The following is a 23,591-nucleotide window of genomic DNA, read 5'->3' on the forward strand; positions in this document are numbered from 1 at the left end:
AAATAATGGCAAGCAAACTTGGGGAGCTTTGTTCACATTGCTCTAAAAAAGAGAACCGGACCGTGGAATTCAAGCAAACCAAATTCAGACAACCTCTAGCGATGGTCTGTTTGGTTTGTTTCGGGGACTCTTTTGAGGGGTCCGAGTTACTTTGGAGTGTTCACACGGCACAACAAATTAAGCGAACCGCACTGAGTTCACAAAAATTGTCTGAAAAAGGACTCAGTGGGAAACTATACTACACTAGAAAATATCTCGCCAGTCGCAGCCCAAGGTTTTTCTGAACATGGACGTCACTCCGTCTAGTTTTGATTTGACATTTGATTGAGTTATCAACTAACGTGAAATCAACAAACATTTGAACTGTTATTGCATTTAGGTTCAAAGTTGGGTGTAAAAATTTAAAAATGTCTCTAAATTCCCTTACGTTGATTACTTTTCCCACATTGATTCTATTCCATGGAAACACCATTTATTCAACCAGTTTGGGCCCAGCTGGAATCTATACTGAACTAGTAGCTTAGCCACATTTCTCTTAGTTTCTGTGTGAAGGTGCTGAGCCAGATGCATCTCAAGCTTTTTAACACTTGATTTAAAAAAAAGTGTAATGATAATCAACTCAACCTATACTGAACTAATACATGTTTACCACGTATTCTGCTGATCCAACCTTTTTTTTAACAGCTGATTTAAAAAAAAATAATAATCAACTCATTCTGAACTAATACACATCTCTCTCTGTGAAGGTGCTGAGCCAGGTACATCCCAAACTGTCGTCCCAGGAGGATGCACTGCAGTACATCGAGGAGCTGATCCTACTGCTGCTCAGCATGCTCTGCCAGGCACAGCCACGCAGCGTGCAGGACGTGGAGGTAAGGATCTCCGTCAATAGCGCAACAGTGTCTGGACCAAAAACCTTGTTGACCCCTTTTTTACAGAGTGTAAAGAGTTTTTTTATTTTTTTATTTTTTTATTTTTTTTATACACACTTCCAAAGCAATAACAGGAGCTTTGGACAAACAGGTCCTTTACGTAGAGAAATAGGAGTGTTTGCTCAGTGTTGTTTTGCCCTCAAATGTGATCTTTTACTGAAGCTTAGGTCAAGGTGATAACACATTTCAATCACAATTAAGTTGAATCGTTGTGATTAGACAACACAATCTTTATTATTAACAGATCACGTTTGGAAGCAGAAAAACAGTGAGCAGACCTTCCCTTTTTGGAGTCCCTCATGGAATCAACAACGAACTGTGGCGAGGTAGAAGTTGCCTATAAATCACAGGTCTAGGATCAGACGACTGTTCCCCTGATCCTCTCATTTAAACATCGTCAGGGAAATAAACTGACCCTTGACCAGTGATGCGGGCTACTTCTACTTAAAGGGGCAATCAGCATTTGCTACACTGAACAAAAATATAAACGCAACATGTAAAGTGTTTGTCCCATGTTTCATGAGCTGAAATAAAAGATCCCAGACATTTTCCCTATGCACAAAAAGCGTATTTCTCTCAAATTCTGTGCAAAAATGTGTTTACATCCCCGTCAGTGAACATTTCTCCTTTTGTCAAGATAATCCATCCACCTGACAGGTGAGGCATAACAAGAAGCTGATTAAACCGCATGATCATTACACAGGTGCATCTTGTGCTGGGGACAATAAAAAGTCACTCAGAAATGTGCACTTTTGTCACACAACACAATGCCATAGATGTCTCAAATTTTGAGGGAGCGTACAATTGGCATTCTAACTGCAGGAATGTCCACCAGAGATTTTGCCAGGGAATTGAATGCTCATTTCTCTACCGTAAGCCGCCCCTGATGTCGTTTTAGAGTTTTTGGCAGTACGGCCGACCGGCCTCACAACCACAGACCACGTGTAACCACGCCAGCCCAGGACCTCCATATCTGGCTTCTTCAGCTGCGGGATGGTCTGAAACCAGCCACCCGCACAGCAGATGAAACTTTGGGTTTGCACAACTGGAGAATTTCTGCACAAACGGTCAGAAAACATTCCCTGGGAAGCTCATCTGCATGGTCGCTGTCTTCACCAGGGTGACACAATTGCAATGAACACAATTGCATTTTATCGATAGCAATTTGAATGCACAGAGAAAACCGTGTGAAACCGCCACCCTCTGTAGCGCTTTATGGTCGGATGCTGAGCAGTTGCCATACCAGGCAGTGATTTAACCAGTCATGCTCTCTGGTGCAGCTGTAGAACCTTTTGAGGTTCTGAGGACCCTTGCCAAATATTTTCAATCTCCTGAGGGGGAATAGGTGTTGTCGTGCCCTCTTCATGACAGCGTGGCAGATGGTTTTGTTGCCTACTTACCACCTGAGGGTGGCCCATCGGGAAGTCCAGGATCCCGTTGCAGAGGGTGTTTTAGTCCCAGGGTCCTTAGCTTAGTGATGATTTTTGTGTGCACTATGGTATTGAACGCTGAGTTATAGTCAATGAACAGCATTCTCACATAGGTGTTCCGTTTGTCCAGGTGGGAAAGGGCAGTGTGGAGTGCTTTCAACATGATAATCCACGGCCCCATGTCGTAAGGATCTGAACACAATTCCTGGATGCTGAGCATGTCCCAGTTTTTCCATGGCCTGAATACAAGACATGTCACCCATTGAGCACGTTTGGGATGCTCTGGATTAACGTGTACGACAGTGTGTTCCAGTTCCCGCAAATATCAAAAAACTTCGCACAGCCGTTGAAGAGGAGTGGGACATCATTCCACAGGCCACAATCAACAGCCTGATAAACTCTGCGAAGGAGATGTGTCGCGCTGCATGAGACAAATGGTGGTCACACCAGATACTGACAGGTTTTCTGATCCATGCCCCTACTTTTTTTTTTAAGGCATCTTTAACCAACCGATGCATACAGTGGGGCAAAAAAGTATTTAGTCAGCCACAAATTGTGCAAGTTCTCCCACTTAAAAAGATGAGAGGCCTGTAATTTTCATCATAGGTACACTTCAACTATGACAGACAAAATGAGAAAAACAAATCCAGAAAATCACATTGTAGGATTTTTTAAATGAATTTATTTGCAAATTATGTTGGAAAATAAGTATTTGGTCAATAACAAAACTTTATCTCAATACTTCGTTATATACCCTTTGTTGGCAATGACAGAGGTCAAACATTTTCTGTAAGTCTTCACAAGGTTTTCACACACTTGCTGGTATTTTGGCCCGTTCCTCCATGCAGATCTCCTCTAGAGCAGTGATGTTTTGGGGTTGTTGCTGGGCAACACGGACTATCAACTCCCTCCAAAGATTTTCTATGGGGTTGAGATCTGGAGACTGGCTAGGCCACTCCAGGACCTTGAAATGCTTCTTGCGAAGCCACTCCTTCGTTGCCCGGGCGGTGTGTTTGGGATCATTGTCATGCTGAAGGACCAAGCCACGTTTAATCTTCAATGCCCTTGCTGATGGAAGGAGGTTTTCACTCAAAATCACACGATACATGGCCCCATTCATTCTTTCCTTTACACGGATCAGTCGTCCTGGTCCCTTTGCAGAAAAACAGCCCCAAAGCATGATGTTTCCACCCCCATGCTTCACAGTAGGTATGGTGTTCTTTGGATGCAACTCAGCATTCTTTGTCATCCAAACACGACGAGTTGAGTTTTTACCAAAAATTTATATTTTGGTTTCATCTGACCATATGACATTCTCCCAATCCTCTTCTGGATCATCCAAATTCTCTCTAGCAAACTTCAGACGGTACTGGACATGTGTCCCCCTGCTTAAGCCAGTACGTCTGGCACTGCAGGATTTGAGTCCCTGGCGGCGTAGTGTGTTACTGATGGTAGGCTTTGTTACTTTGGTCCCAGCTCTCTGCAGGTCATTCACTAGGTCCCCCCGTGTGGTTCTGGGATTTTCTTGTGATTTTCTTGTGATCATTTTGACCCCACGGGGTGAGATCTTGCGTGGAGCCCCAGATCGAGGGAGATTATCAGTGGTCTTGTATGTCTTCCATTTCCTAATAATTGCTCCCACAGTTGATTTCTTCAAACCAAGCTGCTTACCTATTGCAGATTCAGTCTTCCCAGCCTGGTGCAGGTCTACAATTTTGTTTCTGGTGTCCTTTGAGAGCTCTTTGGTCTTGGCCATAGTGGAGTTTGGAGTGTGACTGTTTGAGGTTGTGGACAGGTGTCTTTTATACTGATAACAAGTTCAAACAGGTGCCATTAATACAGGTAACGATTGGAGGACAGAGGAGCCTCTTAAAGAAGAAGTTGCAGGTCTGTGAGAGCCAGAAATCTTTCTTGTTTATAGGTGACCAAATACTTATTTTCCACCGTAATTTGCAAATAAATTCATAAAAAATCATACAATGTGATTTTCTAGATTTTTCTTTTTTCTCATTTTGTCTGTCATAGTTGAAGTGTACCTATGATGAAAATTACAGGCCTCGTCCTTTTAAGTGGGATAACTTGCACAATTGGTGTCTGACTAAATACTTTTTTGCCCCACTGTATCTGTATTCCCAGTCATGTGAACTCTTTAGATTAGGGCCTAATTAATTTAAATTTAAATTGGCTGATTTCCTTTTATGAACTGTAAAATCGTATAAATTGTTGAAAGTTAAGTGTTTTATATTTGGTTTCAGTATACATCAATTTTGGGACTTAAATTAACGATTTGTACATATTGATTCTTGAAGAATATAATTTATAAATGCTTCATGAGCTTAATTCAACTGTCCTACCCCATCAGAAGCCAAAATATAAGCTTGTTTTACTCCAATGTTTGTAAACAAACACTATATAGCCTCAAGACATGGTTAAAACTATAATGTTGATATCATGGACGGCCAGTCCTTGCATCCATTTGCATCCGAATTTGGTTGGTTACATTTCTCTTTCTACTGCTGATTGCTGCTTTAATGTCTCTCACAGTCACAGCATAGCATTCCGCTTCATTTTATTCTGTTTATTCTGTTAGCACACTTTTTATTGACAGCTGGTGAAGTCAGGGTTGCAGTAAAAGAGGATGTTGATTTTATGTGCCCATCCAAAAAGGGGAAATTATCAGTGTTTGTGAAGTGAATTTTAAGCTCAGGTCATGGTGTACTTTAGACGGTTTGTTTTGCACTGAGAACTCAGTTTTCATTTGTATTCTTACAAATCCAATCCAATCCATTTACAAAGTGACCGGTAGAAAAGTTCAGCTATTTACGGACATGTATTTTGACTTACAGTGCCTTGCGAAAGTATTTGGCCCCCTTGAACTTTGCGACCTTTTGCCACATTTCAGGCTTCAAACATAAAGATATAAAACTGTATTTTTTTTGTGAAGAATCAACAACAAGTGGGACACAATCATGAAGTGGAACAACATTTATTGGATATTTCAAACTTTTTTAACAAATCAAAAACTGAAAAATTGGGCGTGCAAAATTATTCAGCCCCTTTACTTTCAGTGCAGCAAACTCTCTCCAGAAGTTCAGTGAGGATCTCTGAATGATCCAATGTTGACCTAAATGACTAATGATGATAAATACAATCCACCTGTTTGTAATCAAGTCTCCGTATAAATGCACCTGCACTGTGATAGTCTCAGAGGTCTGTTAAAAGCGCAGAGAGCATCATGAAGAACAAGGAATACACCAGGCAGGTCCGAGATACTGTTGTGAAGAAGTTTAAAGCCGGATTTGGATACAAAAATATTTCCCAAGCTTTAAACATCCCAAGGAGCACTGTGCAAGCGATAATATTGAAATGGAAGGAGTATCAGACCACTGCAAATCTACCAAGACCTGGTCGTCCCTCTAAACTTTCAGCTCATACAAGGAGAAGACTGATCAGAGATGCAGCCAAGAGGCCCATGATCACTCTGGATGAACTGCAGAGATCTACAGCTGAGGTGGGAGACTCTGTCCATAGGACAACAATTAGTCGTATATTGCACAAATCTGGCCTTTATGGAAGAGTGGCAAGAAGAAAGCCATTTCTTAAAGATATCTATAAAAAGTGTTGTTTAAAGTTTGCCACAAGCCACCTGGGAGACACCAAACATGTGGAAGAAGGTGCTCTTGAAATGGAACTTTTTGGCAACAATGCAAAATGTTATGTTTGGCGTAAAAGCAACACAGCTCATCACCCTGAACACACCATCCCCACTGTCAAACATGGTGGTGGCAGCATCATGGTTTGGGCCTGCTTTTCTTCAGCAGGGACAGGGAAGATGGTTAAAATTGATGGGAAGATGGATGGAGCCAAATACAGGACCATTCTGGAAGAAAACCTGATGGAGTCTGCAAAAGACCTGAGACTGGGACGGAGATTTGTCTTCCAACAAGACAATGATCCAAAACATAAAGCAAAATCTACAATGGAATGGTTCAAAAATAAACATATCCAGGTGTTAGAATGGCCAAGTCAAAGTCCAGACCTGAATCCAATCGAGAATCTGTGGAAAGAACTGAAAACTGCTGTTCACAAATGCTCTCCATCCAACCTCACTGAGCTCGAGCTGTTTTGCAAGGAGGAATGGGAAAAATGTCAGTCTCTCGATGTGCAAAACTGATAGAGACATACCCCAAGCAACTTACAGCTGTCATCGCAGAAAAAGGTGGCGCTACAAAGTATTAACTTAAGGGGGCTGAATAATTTTGCACGCCCAATTTTTCAGTTTTTGATTTGTTAAAAAAGTTTGAAATATCCAATAAATGTCGTTCCACTTCATGATTGTGTCCCACTTGTTGTTGATTCTTCACAAAAAAATACAGTTTTATATATTTATGTTTGAAGCCTGAAATGTGGCAAAAGGTCGCAAAGTTCAAGGGGGCTGAATACTTTCGCAAGGCACTGTATATTGCTTTGACAATCATTTGAACAGAATTCACAACATTCTCATATCTTGTTTTATTTTATGCCATTGAACAGTAGAACGTTTTCTTGCGCATCACACTATGTTGCTTTTCTACAATGATAACTGACATGAGCTAATGCAGAAAACATCTGAAATCTTGCTTTGTTCTGTCCATGTTTTTAGATGGCCAACCTGTTTTCACCTCTTGTTTTTGTTTTGTCCACCTCGACTCATTTTTTGCTAGCAGACGGATCACGTGAAATCCGCAGGTGCTTTTTACGGTCCATGGCCCTAGCCATGGGGCATGGTAAAGTCAAACCATGGATATGTGGTCTCTTTGTACCATGTTTACTCCTCCCTTAGTTCTGTGCTCTCTCTTTCTGTTGACCTCTCCCTGTGACCCTGTCTGTATGAACTTTAACCCTTGACCTGCCTGGGTTGGTGACTGACCACACTCATTTGTGCTTGTGTATATTGTAATTTGTGACCCATTGAATCCAACGGATTGCGTGAAATTTGTATTGTTTGTGTACTATGTATGTACCCTACATAAGGACTACATAACACATTCATAAAGAGCTCATTAATACCTTTTTGTAAGCACAATATAAATGTTTGATTCCCACAAATATACAACAAAACATTTTATAAATGCCTTGAAGTTGTTGACATAAGCGCTAATGACTTTTTATGTAGTGCTTATGAAGATGTCCTCTGTTAACTGGATGTATTTTGTAGTTCTCACCCTTTGTTTTTAAAGAGTTAAATGAACTCTTTACCTAACTCATACGTCAAGGGAGGGACATCCTGGTAGTGCCTGCAGCAGAAGTGTGACATGACACTTGACATGTACATGTCATGCACCCGCCCTCCCATTGACATAACCTAACCTTTTTTAAGGGAAAAGTCCCATGTGAAACGTCTGCGACACTAAAACAATGGTGAACGCATGGAAATGCTTATGTCAAGTGTCATAGGGCAGTTGAAGGAGGAGAAGTCATGTTTACCCCCAGTGAACGAAGACATGTTTGCTTTGCCTATTGATGCAGCATCAACAGAGGACCAGGAAATATGTAATTCAAGTAAATAAGAGATAAGGCCGGACTGCAGCCCAAATGGCACCCTATTCCCTACGTAGTCCACTACGTTTGACAAGGGCCCATAGGGCTCTGGTCAAAAGTATTGCACTATTGAAGGGCTCTCAATCTCCCTCACACTTCCCTCCTTTCCTCCCCTCAGGAGCGAGTGCAGAAGAGTTTCCCTCACCCTATCGATAAGTGGGCTATCGCCGACGCGCAGGCAGCCATCGAAAAGAGGAAGAGGAGGAATCCTTTGGCCCTGCCAGTGGATAAGATCCACCCGCTGCTCAAGGTAACCCATAATCCCAAATGTCTCTGGGTCATGTTCAGTAGGGCAAAGCAATTTGAAATGGAAAGCGAAAATGAACGTGTCTTACTGGACACTTTCAGCAGGATCTGACATTGCTGATGGCCCGCTGGCCAGTAAAAACATGTTGAGGCAGTATCTTCTTTATTGTTGTTCCAGTTTACCTGCTGTGTCAGTCTGCTATTGAAAACCATTGAAAACTACACTCTGAAAAGTCATGTTATTTGTATTTGAGCAAAATGATTGGCCGTTAATTCAACCACGCTCCTCGCAAGTCAGAACTTCTTGAGCGCTCGCACTACATGACTTGATGCCTTCACACGGCATATATGAGCTGTCCAGAGTAGAAAGAAGGGCTCATAAATCTACTCCCTAAGCTTATTTATTTTAGGGAAAGGGGTTTACAAAAGTAAAACTTCAATAGTGAACATACTAGCAAAAATAATACAATGTCTACATTGCCAAATTATATTAGTTTTTTAATACAGTATTACCATAATAACCAAATGTAGCCTATTACGAACTGAATATATACATACCAAGCATATCAACCTAGGCCTTGCATGACCCTAATGCTTTTACAAAGAAAAGGTTAACGTTGGACCCTGATTTCAGGTAGTTTGTAGCTGTTTCAAAACGTTTTGCGCCTAGTGAACATGACCCTGGTGGCTAGACCAATCATAATGAAGGTCAGGATGTAGCCTAGGTCTTTAGCGCCAAGTACATTCGTCAGGCTGTGAAAATGCTGGGTGTATTCAGTGATGTACAGTGCCTTCAGAAAGTATTCACACTCCTTGACTTTATTTTCCCCAAAACATTTTTCATTCGTTGTCAAGGATCTACACAAAATACTCATGTCAAAGTTAAAAATTATTTTTGTAAAAATCAAATACTCATGTCAAAGTTAAAAAAAAGAAGTCTAATCATATCTTGATTTAGATAAGTATTCAACCCCCTGAGTCAATAGAATCACCTTTGGCAGCGATTACAGCGGTGAGTCTTTCTGGGTAAGTCTCTAATAGCTTTGCACATCTGGATCGTACAATATTTTCCCATTACTCAAAAAATTCTCCAAGCTCTGTCAAGTTGGTTGTTGATCATTGCTAGACAGACATTTTCAAGTCTTGTCAAAATAGTCTTGAAAATCGGTCTGTAACTAGGCCACTCGGGGACATGCAATGTCGTCTTGCTAAGCAGCTTCAGTGTATATGTGGCCTTATGAAAGGTGAATTTGTGTCCCAGTGTCTGTTGGAAAGCAGACTGAAGCAAGTTTTCTTCTAGGATTTTGCCTGGGCTTAGCTAAATTCCTATACTCTTTTTATCCCCAAAAATCTCCCAAGTCCTTGCCGGAGATGAGCATATCCGTAATATGATGCAGCCACCACCGTGCTTGAAAATATGGAGAGTGGTACTTAGTGATGTGTTGGATTCGCCCAAAACATAACGCTTTGTATTCAGGACATAAAGTTAATTTCTTTGCAACATTGTGTGCAGTATTACTTTAGTGCCTTACTGTAAACCGGATGCATGTTTTTGAACATTTATATTCTGTACAGGCTTCCTTTTCGCTCTGTCATTTGGGTTAGTATTGTGGAGTAACTACAATGTTGATCCATCCTCAGTTATCTCCTATTACAGCCATTAAACTCTTAACTGTTTTAAAATCACCTTTGGCCTCATGGTGAAATCCCTGAGCGGTTTCCCTCCTCTCCGGCAACTGAGTTAGGAAGGATGCCTCTATCTTTGAAGTGACTGTGTGTATTGATACACCATCCTAGGTGTAATTAATAACTTCACCATTCTCATAGGGATATTCAATGTCTGCTTTATATTTTTATTTGACCCGTCTACCAATAGGTTCCCTTTGCGAACCATTGGAAAACCTAGCTGGTCTTTGTGGTTGAATCTGTGATTGAAATTCACTGCTCGACTGGGGGACCTTGCTAATTGAATGTGTGGGGACAGAGATGGGGTAGTCATTTCAAAATCATATTAAACACTATTATTGCACGCAGTGAGTCCATGCAACTTATTATGTAACTTGTTAAGCACATTTTTACTTATTTAAGCTTGCCATAACAAAAAGGTTAAATACTTATTGACTCAAGGCATTACAGCTTTACATTTTTAAAAATGAATATGTAAACATTTCTAAAAACGTAATTCCACTTTGATGTTATGGGGTGTTGTGTATTGATCAGTGACACAATCAAAATTCCACAAAATTTGTAAAAAGTCAAGGGGTGTGAGTACTTTCTGAGGGCACAGTAAAAAGTCCTGAATGTTGCAAACAGGACTGTCTGTCAAGTATTCATTTATTCATCCGTTCTAGCTGTTCTACACAATATATCTGAAAGTGTTGTAATGTTACATCCTCCTGAACAGAGCCCAGTTACTGATATCTTTTAAAACATGTGTTTCACCTTTATTTAACCAGGTAGGCCAGTTGAGAACAAGTTCTCATTTACAACTGTGACCTGGCCAAGATCAAGCAAAGCAGTGCGACACAAACAACAACACAGAGTTACTCATGGAATAAACAAACTTAGTCAATAACACAATAGAAAAGTATATATGCAGTGTGTGCAAATGAGGTAAGATTTGTGAGGTATGGCAATAAATAGGCCATAGTGGAGAAATATTTACAATTTAGCAATTAAACACTTGAGTGATAGATGTGCAGAAGATGAATGTGCAAGTAGAGATACTGGGGTGCAAAGGAGCAAAAATGTATAAATAACAATATGGGGATGAGGTAGTTAGGTGGGCTATGTACAGGTGGGCTATGTACAGGTGCAATGATCTGTAAGCTGCTCTGAGAGCTGATACTTAAAGTTAGTGAGGGAGATATACGTCTCCAACTTCAGTGACTTTTGCAATTAGTTCCAGTCATTGGCAGCAGAGAACTGGAAGGAAAGGCGGCCAAAGGAGGAATTGTGCTCTCCACTTCAGAAAAAAATGTTATGAAACAGACAAAGTATTGATTGAACCGCTTTTAACAAGTCACTCAATAAACAAAATAGATATTTTGTGTGTTCTTTGTCTGTTTCGGTGCCTACTGAACACAGCTCGAGGAGCGATATTGGCCACTTCTCACAGTACCTATACTGACCAATAGAGGGAGACATTTAACTATTTTGTGGAATTGGTCACTTATTGAAAATCCATGATGAACCTGGGATGCTTAACAAAATGTATTCACCCATGCCAAATACTTTAATTGAGATGATATTAAAGGGGCGATATGCAGTTGAAACGACACATTTTGGTAAAAAGCTGTGGGATGGGTATGGAGAAATGTCGAAAGCAAATATGAGGGTTTGCTAGAATCAGGCTAGAATGAATGGTGGCTGTAGAGTTCAAATGGTACTCTCACTCAAACCATGAAAGGGAAAATTCCAAGGAGGCCGAGAGGCAAAGATTTACTTAATTTAGACCATGCTTCAAAGAATACAAAAGGTTAAAGTTCTGAAAGACCTCAACTTTTTTGCACTTTTTGTTGTATTATTTTACCTATTGCCCCCTTTTTAAATAAGGAAGGATAGGATTCACATTTTAGAATGCGAACTAACACCTAACTCTATAGATGCTTTGAGTGACCAAGCAACCTTTAAAAAAACATGTCTCTTATTGGATACCTGGTAAGAATATTCCACTTATATTCTTTAGACCTTTTTTTGCTATGAGCTGGTAGTGCTCTTTGTTTTAGAAATACACATACTGATGTGCAGCAACAACAGAATTACTTGATTGACATAATTTTAACAACACCGGTTATATAATTCTGAGCCTTGCATTAACCGTAATACATGACTTAATTAGTATTTAAAGTACCCATTGTGCCCAATTACTGTTCAATGATGTACCGGTAACTAAAACGCATAAAGGAAATCTTACCCTGCGCTTTCTGTGTTCTGTGTACCATTCAGGCCTGCACCGTTTACACTAGTTTGAAAGTACGGTGGTCAGATTGTACAGTAGTCAAACCACACTGGCCCTGCTTTTTACCCATGATTCCTCTCTTCCTGGGTCATGTTCAGGAGGCACTAGGGTACAAGACCGCCAGTACACAGTAGGTATATGTGTACGTAGTGGACTCATTTTCCCATAATCCCTCTCCCTTGTTCAGGAGGTACTAGGGTACAAGATTGACCACCAGGTGTCGGTGTACATCGTGGCCGTGTTGGAGTACATCTCAGCAGACATCCTGAAGCTGGCAGGGAACTACGTGAGGAACATCCGCCACTATGAGATCTCCCAGCAGGACATCACCGTGGCCATGTGTGCCGATAAGGTGAGAGTTAACACCTGTGTTGTGCTTCACAGTGTTGTAATGCATTATGAAGAGGATCTTCAACATCCGCTACTATGAGATCTCCCAGCAGGACATCACTGGCCATATGTGCCAATAAACAATATCTAGTTTTCCAATCCCAGATTGGCCCTTTTTATGTTGCTATGACTGATATTAGATTGTCTTGTAAATGTTGTTGTTGGCATAAGTATGGCTGGTGGCGTGTGATGGTGAGAAGTTTCAGGAACCACACTGACTGGTCAATATACAACTAAAGCTGGAGTCCGTTGGGTCATTTGAACGTAAGCTGATGAAGAATGCCAGCTGAATGAGGGAGAATGTGTGCCCGCTTTTGTTCGCCTGTGCGTGCGCATGCATGTTTCTAAGCTTGTGGCACTCGGGATCCATTTCAATTCAGGAAGTACACTGAAATTCAAACTCCATGTTTTCTTTACAGAAAATGACTGAAGAAAATTGGAATTTCAGTTTACTCCCTGAATTGACTGAACTAAAATGGAATTGACTCCAACCTGGTATTGAATAATCTATTAATTTTATTTTTATTGAACCTTTTATTTAACTCTACAAGTCAGTTTTAAAAAAAAAAAGCATATTTGACTGCCTTCCCTGGCCTAACCCGGATGATGCTGGGCCAATTGTGCCCTGCACTATGGGACTCCCAATCATGGCCGGATGTGATCATCCTGGATTCGAACCAGGGACTTTAGTGACACCTCTTGCACTGCGATGCAGTGCTTTAGACCGCTGCGCCACCCGGGAGCAAAAAGTGGTCCGGAACACTCTTTGTGTAATTGTTAAGAATACGTCTCTGGCCACTTCTATTCCCCCTCATCTCCAGGTTCTGATGGACATGTTCCACCAGGATGAGGAGGACATCAGCGGTTTCCCCCTGATGGACGAGGAGCCGTCCACCAGCGAGGAGCAAACCTACTACGACCTGGTCAAGACCTTCATGGCCGAGGTCCGACAGTACCTGCGCGACCTCAACCTCATCATCAAGGTGTTCCGCGAGCCAATCGCCTCCGACGCCAAGCTCTTCTCCCACCATGTGAGTAGTGATGGAGGTACCCTCCCGTACACACTTGCGCATCTATGGTCTTCCATCAAGACTTTGTGACTTTTTCCACTCCTTTTCCTCCCCTCTATCACCGCTCTCACTTCTCTACTGCCGCCTTCCTGCTTTACTCTGTTCCCCATCTCCCCCTTCCACCCATCTTTCCATCACCATCCCCCTATTCTCACAAGTCGCTCTCTACACTACCCTGCAGGATGTGGAGAACATCTTCAGCCGCATCGTGGACATCCACGAGGTCACCCTCAAGCTGCTGGGCCTCATTGAAGACACGGTGGAGATGACAGATGAGGGGAGCCCACACCCGCTGGTGGGCAGCTGCTTCGAAGACCTGGCCGAGGTGGGTGGGTGTGTGTATGTGGTGTTTGTGGGAGCCCAGCTTGTTTGTGGTGGGCAGCTGCTTCAAAGACCGGGCCAAGGTAGGTGTGTGTGAAGCTGTCTGTGTTAAGAAATTGCTGTCTGCAAAAAAGTGTGTTTTTGTGGAGATGTGTGTGTGTTTACATGCGTATATATTGTTTTGGTGTGTGTGTGTGTGTGTGTGTGTGTGCTGTTTCTGCAAATAAATTGCTCCTGTGCACCCAAAGACTGAGCTAAAGCTTAGGCATTAGCTTGGGGAGCTAACATGAGTCTTCAGGTACCAGTAAAGGTTGCTCATTACACAAACCACTTCTGTTACACTTAAACCTGTCTGAAAATACATTGCTCTTGTGCACCACAACACTGTTAGTCTGCCGAGCTTAAGCTCAGGACCGAGACATTAGCTCAGGGAGCTAACGCAAGTCTTCAGGTCCCAGGCAAGGTTCCTTGTCATTCACAGACCCCACTTACACCCTATGGCTGTGGCCATTGTCATAAAACATGACATTTCATATTTTTTATTTCCAGGAGCTGGCCTTCGACCCCTATGAGACGTATGCTCAAGACATCCTACGGACTGGCTTCCACGATCACTTCCTCAGCCAGCTGTCTAAACCGCGAGCTGCCTTCTACCTCCAGGTCAGAGGCCACACCCCCCAGCCTCTGTCCACACCCCCCAGCCTCTGTCCACACCCCCCAGCCTCTGTCCACACCCCCCAGCCTCTGTCCACACCCCCCCTGCTGACCACCACCCCCCCTGCTTCAGGCTTGATTACTCCATTGTTTGTTTTTGTCATTGTAAACAACTGATGTATTCAAATTATGTTTTAAGAAAGTAAAGAGTTGTAATGTAATTAATCATGTACTACAAATATTAATTATGCGCTATTTAATTTTAATTTTAATTGGAAGTGTTTGCTCATTAACTTTTTTGTTGGTGGCCATTCTTGGATGTGCATTAAATTCTGAATGTTAGGGCAACCAGAAATACTTCTGGTATCCGATTGTTCTGGAAATTCTCACATAGGAACTTCACTGTGTGGAAGGATGTTTGATATGCTTTTTACATTTCTATCGCAAACATTTTTTTTCATCGAGATGAAAGTGGCCATTTTAAGCCCCTTTTAGACCTGTACCTGCCTCGTGTAAAAGCTTTTGATTTGTGAGCCGCACATGATACAGACAACATCTTGGTGTCATTGTGCTCCAAAATATGAATTAGAATTAATGTCAACAATTGTATTTCAGAATCTAGACATACTCCATATTTTAGAGCACACTACAATGAGTATAATTGCATCAAGATGTTGTCTGTATCATGTACGGTTGATGGATCATAAGGTCTTACAGGAGGCATGTAAAGGTCTAAAAAAAGGGAATAAAACGGACACTTTAATAAATAAAATAAAAAGTTATTTAAAATGTAGAAAGCATGTCAAACATTCCTCCCAATGAAGTCCCTGTGAGAATTGGCAGAATAATCTGAGATACTAGAAATGTTATGGGCCATTTCTGGGTGGATTTTCCCTAAGGTCAGAACTTTATAAGACTTTTCCCCCCAGACCACTGTTTGCATATCCCTGGTCTATATACCTTGATAAGATTTGACACTGTATTACCTGCCCAAGTTAACACTCATCTCTGTCTGTCTCTGAACCCCCAGTCTATATGCGAAGGCTTTAAGGAAGCAGTCCAGTACGTCCTGCCCCGGTTACTCCTGACACCTGTCTATCATTGTCTCCACTATTTTGAGATCTTAAAGGTAGGCATATATGAGCATTCCTAATGTGGTTGGTCCTCTGTAGCTCAATTGGTAGAGCAATGCCACTTGTATTGCCAGGATTGTGGGTTCGATTCCCAGGACCACCCATACGTAAAATGTATGCACGCTGGACTGGGTGTCGCTTTGGTTAAAAGCATCTGCTAAATGCTAAATATTATGTTTTAATATTAGTGTATAAATAGCTTGTGTATCTATTACTGAAAGGCACTGCATATGGATCAGAAATCCTTGGTTTCTCCCCAAACGGTGATCCACCAGCCCACATTTGATGGGCTCAATGTTTTTCAATCTCAATGATAGTAGAAAGGGAGGATATGAAGATTGGTCTCTGGTGGGTAGGCATGCATGTGTTTAGAGCAGAAAGTAGTACCGCTGGACCACATGATCTGTACTAGTGTGGAATATCTGCTACCCCGAACCATGTGCCCCCTCCGAGAGAGCCTTAGTGTTTGGGCTCCTTGTTCACCCTTAGGCCTAGATTTGGCCCCCACACTCCCTATTCTCCAGTGAGCCTCTTTCCAGCAAGCCATAGAGGTGGCGGCTCTCTGCAGAGGGCTAAATCGCTGAAATCCCTCTTTTTTTTTTTCTACCCCCAGTTTACTTACTGCGAGTCCAGGGTAAAGGAAACGCGGGTATGAAGAGAAGTAGTTTCTTTCCTTGTATTCAGACGGCATAGTCAAAGGGACAGACTCAGGATGCAAACACATGGGTTATGTTCGTTAGGCATCAAACGGACAACTTTTTTTGTGCAAAATGCTTTTAAAGCATTTATGTTGCATGTTCCAATGAACATGGCCTTGGTTTCTCCATCCACTCCTGGAGGTGCGTGGTTTCTCTATTTTCTCACAAGGTGGCAAACTTATGTGTATCAAGCCATTCCAACGTGTAAAAACATGATTATCCTAGTTTTCGGAAAGATAATTATCTTCTATCGTTGTGCAAATGCAGTATGTAGACTTATACCATGGCATTGTTAAATACTTGTTTCTGATTGGCTTGAAGGGCATTCTAGAGTGTGCATTATTTCCCTCAAGGGCACGGCATATCAGCACGGTAGAATTCAAAGGCTATATTTAATCCTTACATGTTCTATGTTTGAGCTGCTTTTGAAAGCAAAAGTCATATTGAAAACATTTGCCATTGTTGAATTAGATTTTCATAGTAGCACGTCTGGTTGTTTGGTTACCAAGGAAACTAGTGAACTTGCTAGCTACTTCAGTGGATGTTGAATACATTTCTACCTGCAAATGAACGCATTTTTAGCTGCAAATGTGTTTAATTATAGACATAGAAGGGATATTCAACTCAGGGCTCTATGCGTTCTCTGGAAAATAATGCTGCTCAGTGGGAGGTTAGTTCTACTCCGCTAGCACATCGTAGAACACTCCTTCCACATCGTTCATTATTTTCCATAGAACGCATAGCCCCCTCATTGATTATCCCTTGCATGTCATGCGTTTTGTACAGGTATACAAGACTATCAAACCATAATATAGACACTGTCACTACAGATGTAAAAGGTAGGGCTTTCTGTACTTTAACCACAGCATGCTAGCAACCTTATTAGTTTGGAGACTCTTGAATAAAAACTGCGAAGACGATGACATGGTTTAAGGATAGACAGAGAAAAAAGTAATTGAATATTCAATGTTTTCTCCCTGACAGTTACTTTAGGCCAGCTCACCCCAGAGCCATGTACGTGTAATATATGGCTTATACAATGCATTCAGGAAAGTATTCAGACTCCTTAAATTGTTTCCACAATTTTTTACGTTACAGCCTTATTCTAAAATGAATTAAGTTGTTTTTTACCTCATCAATCTACACACAATACCCCATAATGACCAAAAAACAGGTGTTTAGTTTTTTTTGCAAATCTATTAAAAATACTGATCACAGACGTATTCAGACCCTTTACTCAGCACCTTTGCCAGCAATTCCAGCCTGGAGTCTTCTTGGGTATGAGGCTACAAGCATGGCACACCTGTATTTGGGGAGTTTCTCCAATTCTTCTCTGTAGATCCGCTCAAGCTCTGTCAGGTTGGATAAGGAGCGTCACTGCACAGCTATTTCCAGGTCTCCAGAGATGTTCGATTGGGTTTATCAAGGACATTCAGAGTCTTGTCTGAAGCCACTCCTGCATTGTCTTGGCTGTGTGCTTAGGGTCGCTGTCCTGTTGGAAGGTGAACTTTCACCCCAGTCTGAGATCCTGAGAGCTCTGGAGCAGGTTTTCATCAAGGTTCTCTCTGTGCTCTGCTCCGTCCATCTTTCCCTCGATCCTGTCTAATCTCACAGTCCCTGCCGCTGAAAAACATTCCCACAGCGTGATGCTGCCACCACCATGCTTCACCTTAGGTACTGTGCCAGGTTTCTGCCTAACTAGATGCTTGGCATTCAGGCCAAAGAGTTCAATCTTGGTTTCATCAGACCAGAGAATCTTGTTTCTCATGGTCTGAGTGCTTTAGGTGCCTTTTGGCAAACTCCAAGCGGGCTGTCATGTGCCTTTTCCTGAGGAGTGGCCTCCATCTGGCCACTCTACCATAAAGGCCAGATTGGTGGAGGGCTGCAGATATGGTTGTCCTTCTGGAAGGTTCCCATCTCCACAGAGGAACTCCGGAGCTCTGTCAGAGTGACCATTGTGTTGTTGGTCAGGCCATTCTCCCCCGATTGCTCAGTTTGGCCGGGCAGCCAGCTCTAGGAAGAGTCTTGGTGGTTCCAAACTTCTTCCATTTAAGAATGGAGACCACTGTGTTCTTGGGGACCTTCAATGCTGCAGTAATTTTGGGGTATCCTTCCCCAGATCTGTGCCTCGACACAATTCTGTCTCAGAACTCTACGGACAATTTCTTCGACCTCATGACTTGGTTTTTGCTCTGACATGCACTGTCAACTGTAGAACCTTATATAGACAGGTGTGCCTTTCCAAATCTTGTCCATTCAATTGAATTTACCACAGGTGTAGAAACATCTCAAGGATAATCAATGGAAACAGGAGACACCTGGGTTCAATTTCGAGTCTCATAGCAAAGAGTCTGAATACTTATGTAAATAAGGTGTTTTTTGCGGGGGGGTTTTATACATTTGGTCAAATTTCTAAAAACCTGTTTTCACTTTGTCATTATGGGGTATTGTGTGTAGATTGAGGAAACTTTTTTTTTTAATAAGGCTGTACCGTTAACAAAATGTGGGGTAAACTACTGGGCAAGACTTGTGTGGTATATCACAAAGGGTCATGTGGTGTCAGTTGAATGTTGGTTGCCATTTTGTTCCTAGGTCTTCACTAAAGAAAGTAAGACTTAAGGGGAAACACGAGTTGAGGGGGTTGGGAATGAGAGAATGATGGAGAGGGCGAGCGATGAAGAACTTATTCTTTACTCAGCCCTAATCTCGCTCATGAGTTTAGCCTTATACCGACCGCATCATGATCCTTCACCGGACTCCCCCTACCAGCGAAACCACCTGACCCAACATGTTTTTCTCTACCCACTCTTTCTCTGTCCACCCCACTTTTTTTCCACAGCAACTGGAGGAGAAAAGTGAGGACGAGGAGGACAAGGAGTGTCTGAAGCAGGCCATCACGGCGCTGCTCAATCTGCAGAGTAGCATGGAGAGGATCTGCTCCAAAAACATGGCCAAGAGGAGGCTGAGGTAGGCAGGGGTGCGCCAATTTACCACCCCTCCTGGTCCGTCCACACCTGCTTCTCTTTACCCAAGAAGATACAAAGCTAGCTCTGACACACACAAGAGATTTTGCACACACACTGGCTGATCCAATAAGAGAAATCCACAAGCAAAATATGGAAAGCTAACTCAGACACCCACATAATGGCACAGACCAGAGAATATATGATATGTACCACATGGGCATCAGTAGGTGGATTTGTCTTGAATGTGCACTATGTATGCTCATAGAGGCGTTAACACTTGCACAACACAGACATTACGATAGACACACACAGCAATTCATTCTACTGCCTCATTGGTGTACTCCTCCCATCCTCTGCACACCCCCCCACCCTAAGCTCAGTTCTGAGTTTCCCTCTGGACCTAAAATAGACCTGTGGGGGGAGGGAGAGGGTTGGAGGGGGGGCTCGCCACTGTGTTGTCGGAGGGAAGTTGTGTCAGGAATTGGGCTGTCCTGTTCTGGTATTATTGTTCCCGGCTTTGAGAAAATAAAAAAAAGGCGAGAGAGTTTGAAAGGGGGAAGAAAAAGAATCCCCTTGCTTTCAGCAGTGGATTTTAGCGTCCCAACCTTGCAGACCATTTTTCTCTCCATCCCTCCTTTTGTATTGGTGAAGAAAACGGGGTGTTTTTTTGGTTACATGCGTTTGTTGCTCGTTCTTTACCTGCGTGGAAGCGAAGAGCGTGGAGTATGAGGACGTAGGGTATAAACCCCCAAAAATTACCCCTTTGTTGCTGTTCTTTTTGTTTTTATTTTTCATGGGGAAAGGATGGCTTATCTTACGGTATGTCTTTGCACCCCATACTTTGGCGGGAACGTGGGGATGGTGACACAAACAGGAGGCTAAAATGGACAGTTCGAGAGGACACACTGAGTTGGGGTACCCCACAAGGGTTACCTTTGTTGACTTTGGCCGTTTCGCTACACCTTTCCTGTCTCTAGGGGTCTTTGTATTTCCAGAGCCAGAACAAAGAACAACCCAAGTGTTCTATTGTCACAGCCATTTGAATTATGCTTGCTCTTTCGCAAGCTTGCTGTTCATTAGGAAAACGTAATAACCTCTTAGTCGCTAATCCTCTAGCAAGGTCCATCGCTGCCTAGAATAAATGATGGTTTGATAATGATGCTCGTTATATATATTTTTGCTTTAATTAACTACTTCATTTCATCATAAGATTGAATGTAAATGCACTTCAAATATAACCTCTGATCAGACTTGAGAGAAGGCAAAGTTTTGACTTTCTGTATGTAGTTTTTAGAGTTTCACACTTAATGGGACTGGGAAATGGGAATTTAAGATTTTGGGGCACGTTTTGAGTGTAGTCTATCCCTTGCCCTTCAGAGGTGCCCCTTGTCTCTCAGCGAAGCTAAGTCTGGCCGGTTGACAGTCATCCTGTACTTTGAGGTGCTGGTATGAAGACAGGCGCACACAAGTTGGCTTTGCCTGCCTCCCCTGCCTCTCGGGAGTGCTGATGCAAGTCGTTGTGCGTCCGTGGAAAGCAAAGTAAGCTCCCCCCTGCGATTGTTTACTAGTAGGTCTAGTTCAGATGCACTGTACTAGCGGGTGTTAAATCCTTGTTGATTTTTTTCTTTTCTCCTCTCACTCAATCGATTGTAGAACCCCCAACAAACCTTTAACCCCCCCCCCCCAGTGGCTCAATGCTGTTCTATTATTCTAAGTAGATGGTTTTAGAAGTGATCATTGGAATTATTGCTCAGCTGATTTATGTGCAATAGAGGTAAGATTCTGGTTCTGGTGGGCCGCAGAGCTTTCTTGTCTTCTGTTTACTTACGTTTTGTCATTCTGGTTTTGAAAGACCACCGCATGTGCTGGTTTTTCACTCAAACCAGTCTTTTCGTAGTGCATTTCTGAAAGAGTTTTGAACTTACTACTCACATGACCTAACTATTATGGCCCTTAATAATGAATATAGACTGAAAATAGACATTGGTATAATATAAGAATAAAGAGATTGATTAAAACAGACTAGTCTACATTGTGTTCCTAAAATAACTGAAATGAGAGATACTCATACCTCATTTTTGAATATGATAGTCATACCATAGACCATATTAAAGGTATGATGAACCAACGCAATATTTAAAGGGTGTCTGGCTCAAAGAAATATAATCAGATGCTCTTTATTCTTTTTAGACTCATTCTATTCTTATGCACTTTCTCAGTTGGTCCTCCGAGGCACCCTGTTAACCATGGGTGTGGGCCCTTCCTCGGTAGACTACCGTTTTGTTCAACTGCTGGAATGGTGAGGAAGTCTAGTCAATTGGCCTGCTGGTCCACCAGTGTTGGGTGGAAACTGAAGGGACATGACTGACCAGCAAACTGATAATAAATTACCTAATTGGTTCGGATAAGTTTAGGGTTATTGGTGTGGTTAAAGGAAAACTCTACCCCAAGAACTATTTTGGTATTTGTTTCTTTAGTTCACCGTTGATCAAGTTATAAAATGTTTTACATCTTGAAAACTGGATTGCTGACATGTATGCAAAACGCATCGTATTGGCTGTATTTCTGTATTTGAAAGTTATATATCTTGAAAATCTGATGAAACAAATACCACAAGATCGTTTTTGGGTGGAATTTTCCTTTTAAGGTTAGGGTCAGGATTACAGTTATGGGTGGGGATGCCAGTCACGTCTCTTCAGTCGCACCCAGTGTTTTGTTAATGAGATGTTTGTAGGAACCCTCTCCTGGACCAGTTTTAGTTATACCGCTGCTTTAGAAACTCAGCCACCCACACTGACCCTACACTCCATCTCAGTCTCGCTGGCTTTGTTGATTTGTTTTCCATTGTTCTGTGAACATCAGACCCACATTTCCCTACCTCTCTCTTCCCCCCCTCTCTCCCTTTTTTTTCTCTCACATTCTTTCTCTTACATTCAACTATTCCCCTCAAACTCTTCGACGGCGCTAGCGAGTCGGCCTGCCGCTTCTACAGCCAGCAGATGAAGGGCAAGCACCTGGCCATCAAGAAGATGAACGAGATCCAGAAGAACATTGATGGCTGGGAGGGCAAGGACATCGGCCAGTGCTGCAACGAGTTCATCATGGAGGGGACGCTGACACGCGTGGGCGCCAAACACGAAAGGCACATCTTCCTCTTCGACGGCCTGATGATCTGCTGCAAGTCCAACCACGGCCAGCCGCGCTTGCCTGGCGCCTCGTCCACCGCCGAGTACCGCCTCAAGGAGAAGTTCTTCATGCGCAAGGTGCAGATCAACGACAAGGACGACAAGGAGGGCGAGTACCGGCACGCCTTTGAGATCATCCTCAAAGACGGCAACAGCGTGGTGTTCGCCGCCAAGTCGGCCGAGGACAAGAATGGCTGGATGGCGGCGCTCATCTCGCTGCAGTACCGCTCGACGCTGGAGCGCATGCTGGACTCGGCCATGCTGCAGGAGGAGAAGGAGGAGCAAATGAGGCTGCCCGGGGCGGAGCTTTACCGGTTCGCCACGCCCGACTCTGAGGAGAACGTGGTGTTCGAGGAGAACGTGCAGTCCAAGTCGGGCATCCCTATCATCAAGGCGGGGACAGTGCTCAAGCTCATCGAAAGGCTCACCTTCCACATGTATGCAGGTGAGAAAAAGCACACAACACAGAAAGGGTTTCCTGTGTTGACCTGTTATGACCTTTTTAAAATGCGTGCCTTTTTCCTACAGCGGGCTATACAAATACCTCCCTCGGATGTGTGGAGTGACAGTAGTTGCTAAATCCTGAAAGAGAACATCTTGCAGACCCTTTCCCATCGTAGAACAGGGGGGAAGGGGGAGGGTTTTGGTGTTAAAAAGTAGTTGGTAGGAGTCAATTTGGTGTTGAACAGGTTTAACCCTTTACACTTGTGTGAATTGGCCTATATGGATAGGGCTACATTGAAATGTTTTTTACAGAAGAAATATGAGCTTATGGGAACATTATTATACCAAAGTTGAGGACACGATAGTTCACCTTTCACAAGACTGAACCCAAACGTTACACAGTTGATTTTATGTGCATTTTACATTTACTGTACTTTTCACCGCGTTTGTCGATAATGAAATCTGAAAATACTCTGGATACATTCAGTAACATGATAACAATATTCCTGGAAAATGTGGGGTAGGTGCAACCTCAGATAAAAAAATTGTTTGAGTGAGAGGACTAACTGGTGTGCAGAGTT

The 23,591-nt window shown here is 42.7% G+C and overlaps 1 protein-coding gene across 8 annotated transcripts in view; it reads left to right on the forward strand.

Annotated features, from left to right (window-relative positions):
* The window catches only part of LOC110493792 (son of sevenless homolog 1), a 74,507-nt gene that overhangs the window by 13,477 nt on the left and 37,439 nt on the right, over window positions 1–23,591 (forward strand). For 2 of the 8 annotated variants that reach the window (XM_036949778.2, XM_036949779.2), the window contains exons 2-10: window positions 747–872; window positions 8,061–8,192; window positions 12,337–12,501; window positions 13,361–13,570; window positions 13,791–13,934; window positions 14,480–14,590; window positions 15,615–15,713; window positions 19,255–19,382; window positions 22,350–23,011. In XM_036949778.2, the coding sequence (XP_036805673.1) occupies window positions 747–872; window positions 8,061–8,192; window positions 12,337–12,501; window positions 13,361–13,570; window positions 13,791–13,934; window positions 14,480–14,590; window positions 15,615–15,713; window positions 19,255–19,382; window positions 22,350–23,011 (1,777 nt within the window). Of the gene's footprint in view, window positions 1–746; window positions 873–8,060; window positions 8,193–12,336; window positions 12,502–13,360; window positions 13,571–13,790; window positions 13,935–14,479; window positions 14,591–15,614; window positions 15,714–19,254; window positions 19,383–19,894; window positions 20,921–21,501; window positions 21,681–22,349; window positions 23,012–23,591 lie in introns of those variants that run through there. The other 6 variants (XM_090204925.1, XM_090204928.1, XM_090204923.1 and 3 more) reach the window with 4 other exon arrangements.

Source organism: Oncorhynchus mykiss, chromosome 17 (assembly GCF_057628025.1).
Source record: "Oncorhynchus mykiss isolate SJ-2025 chromosome 17, ASM5762802v1, whole genome shotgun sequence".
NCBI classification, from domain to species: Eukaryota; Metazoa; Chordata; class Actinopteri; order Salmoniformes; family Salmonidae; genus Oncorhynchus; species Oncorhynchus mykiss.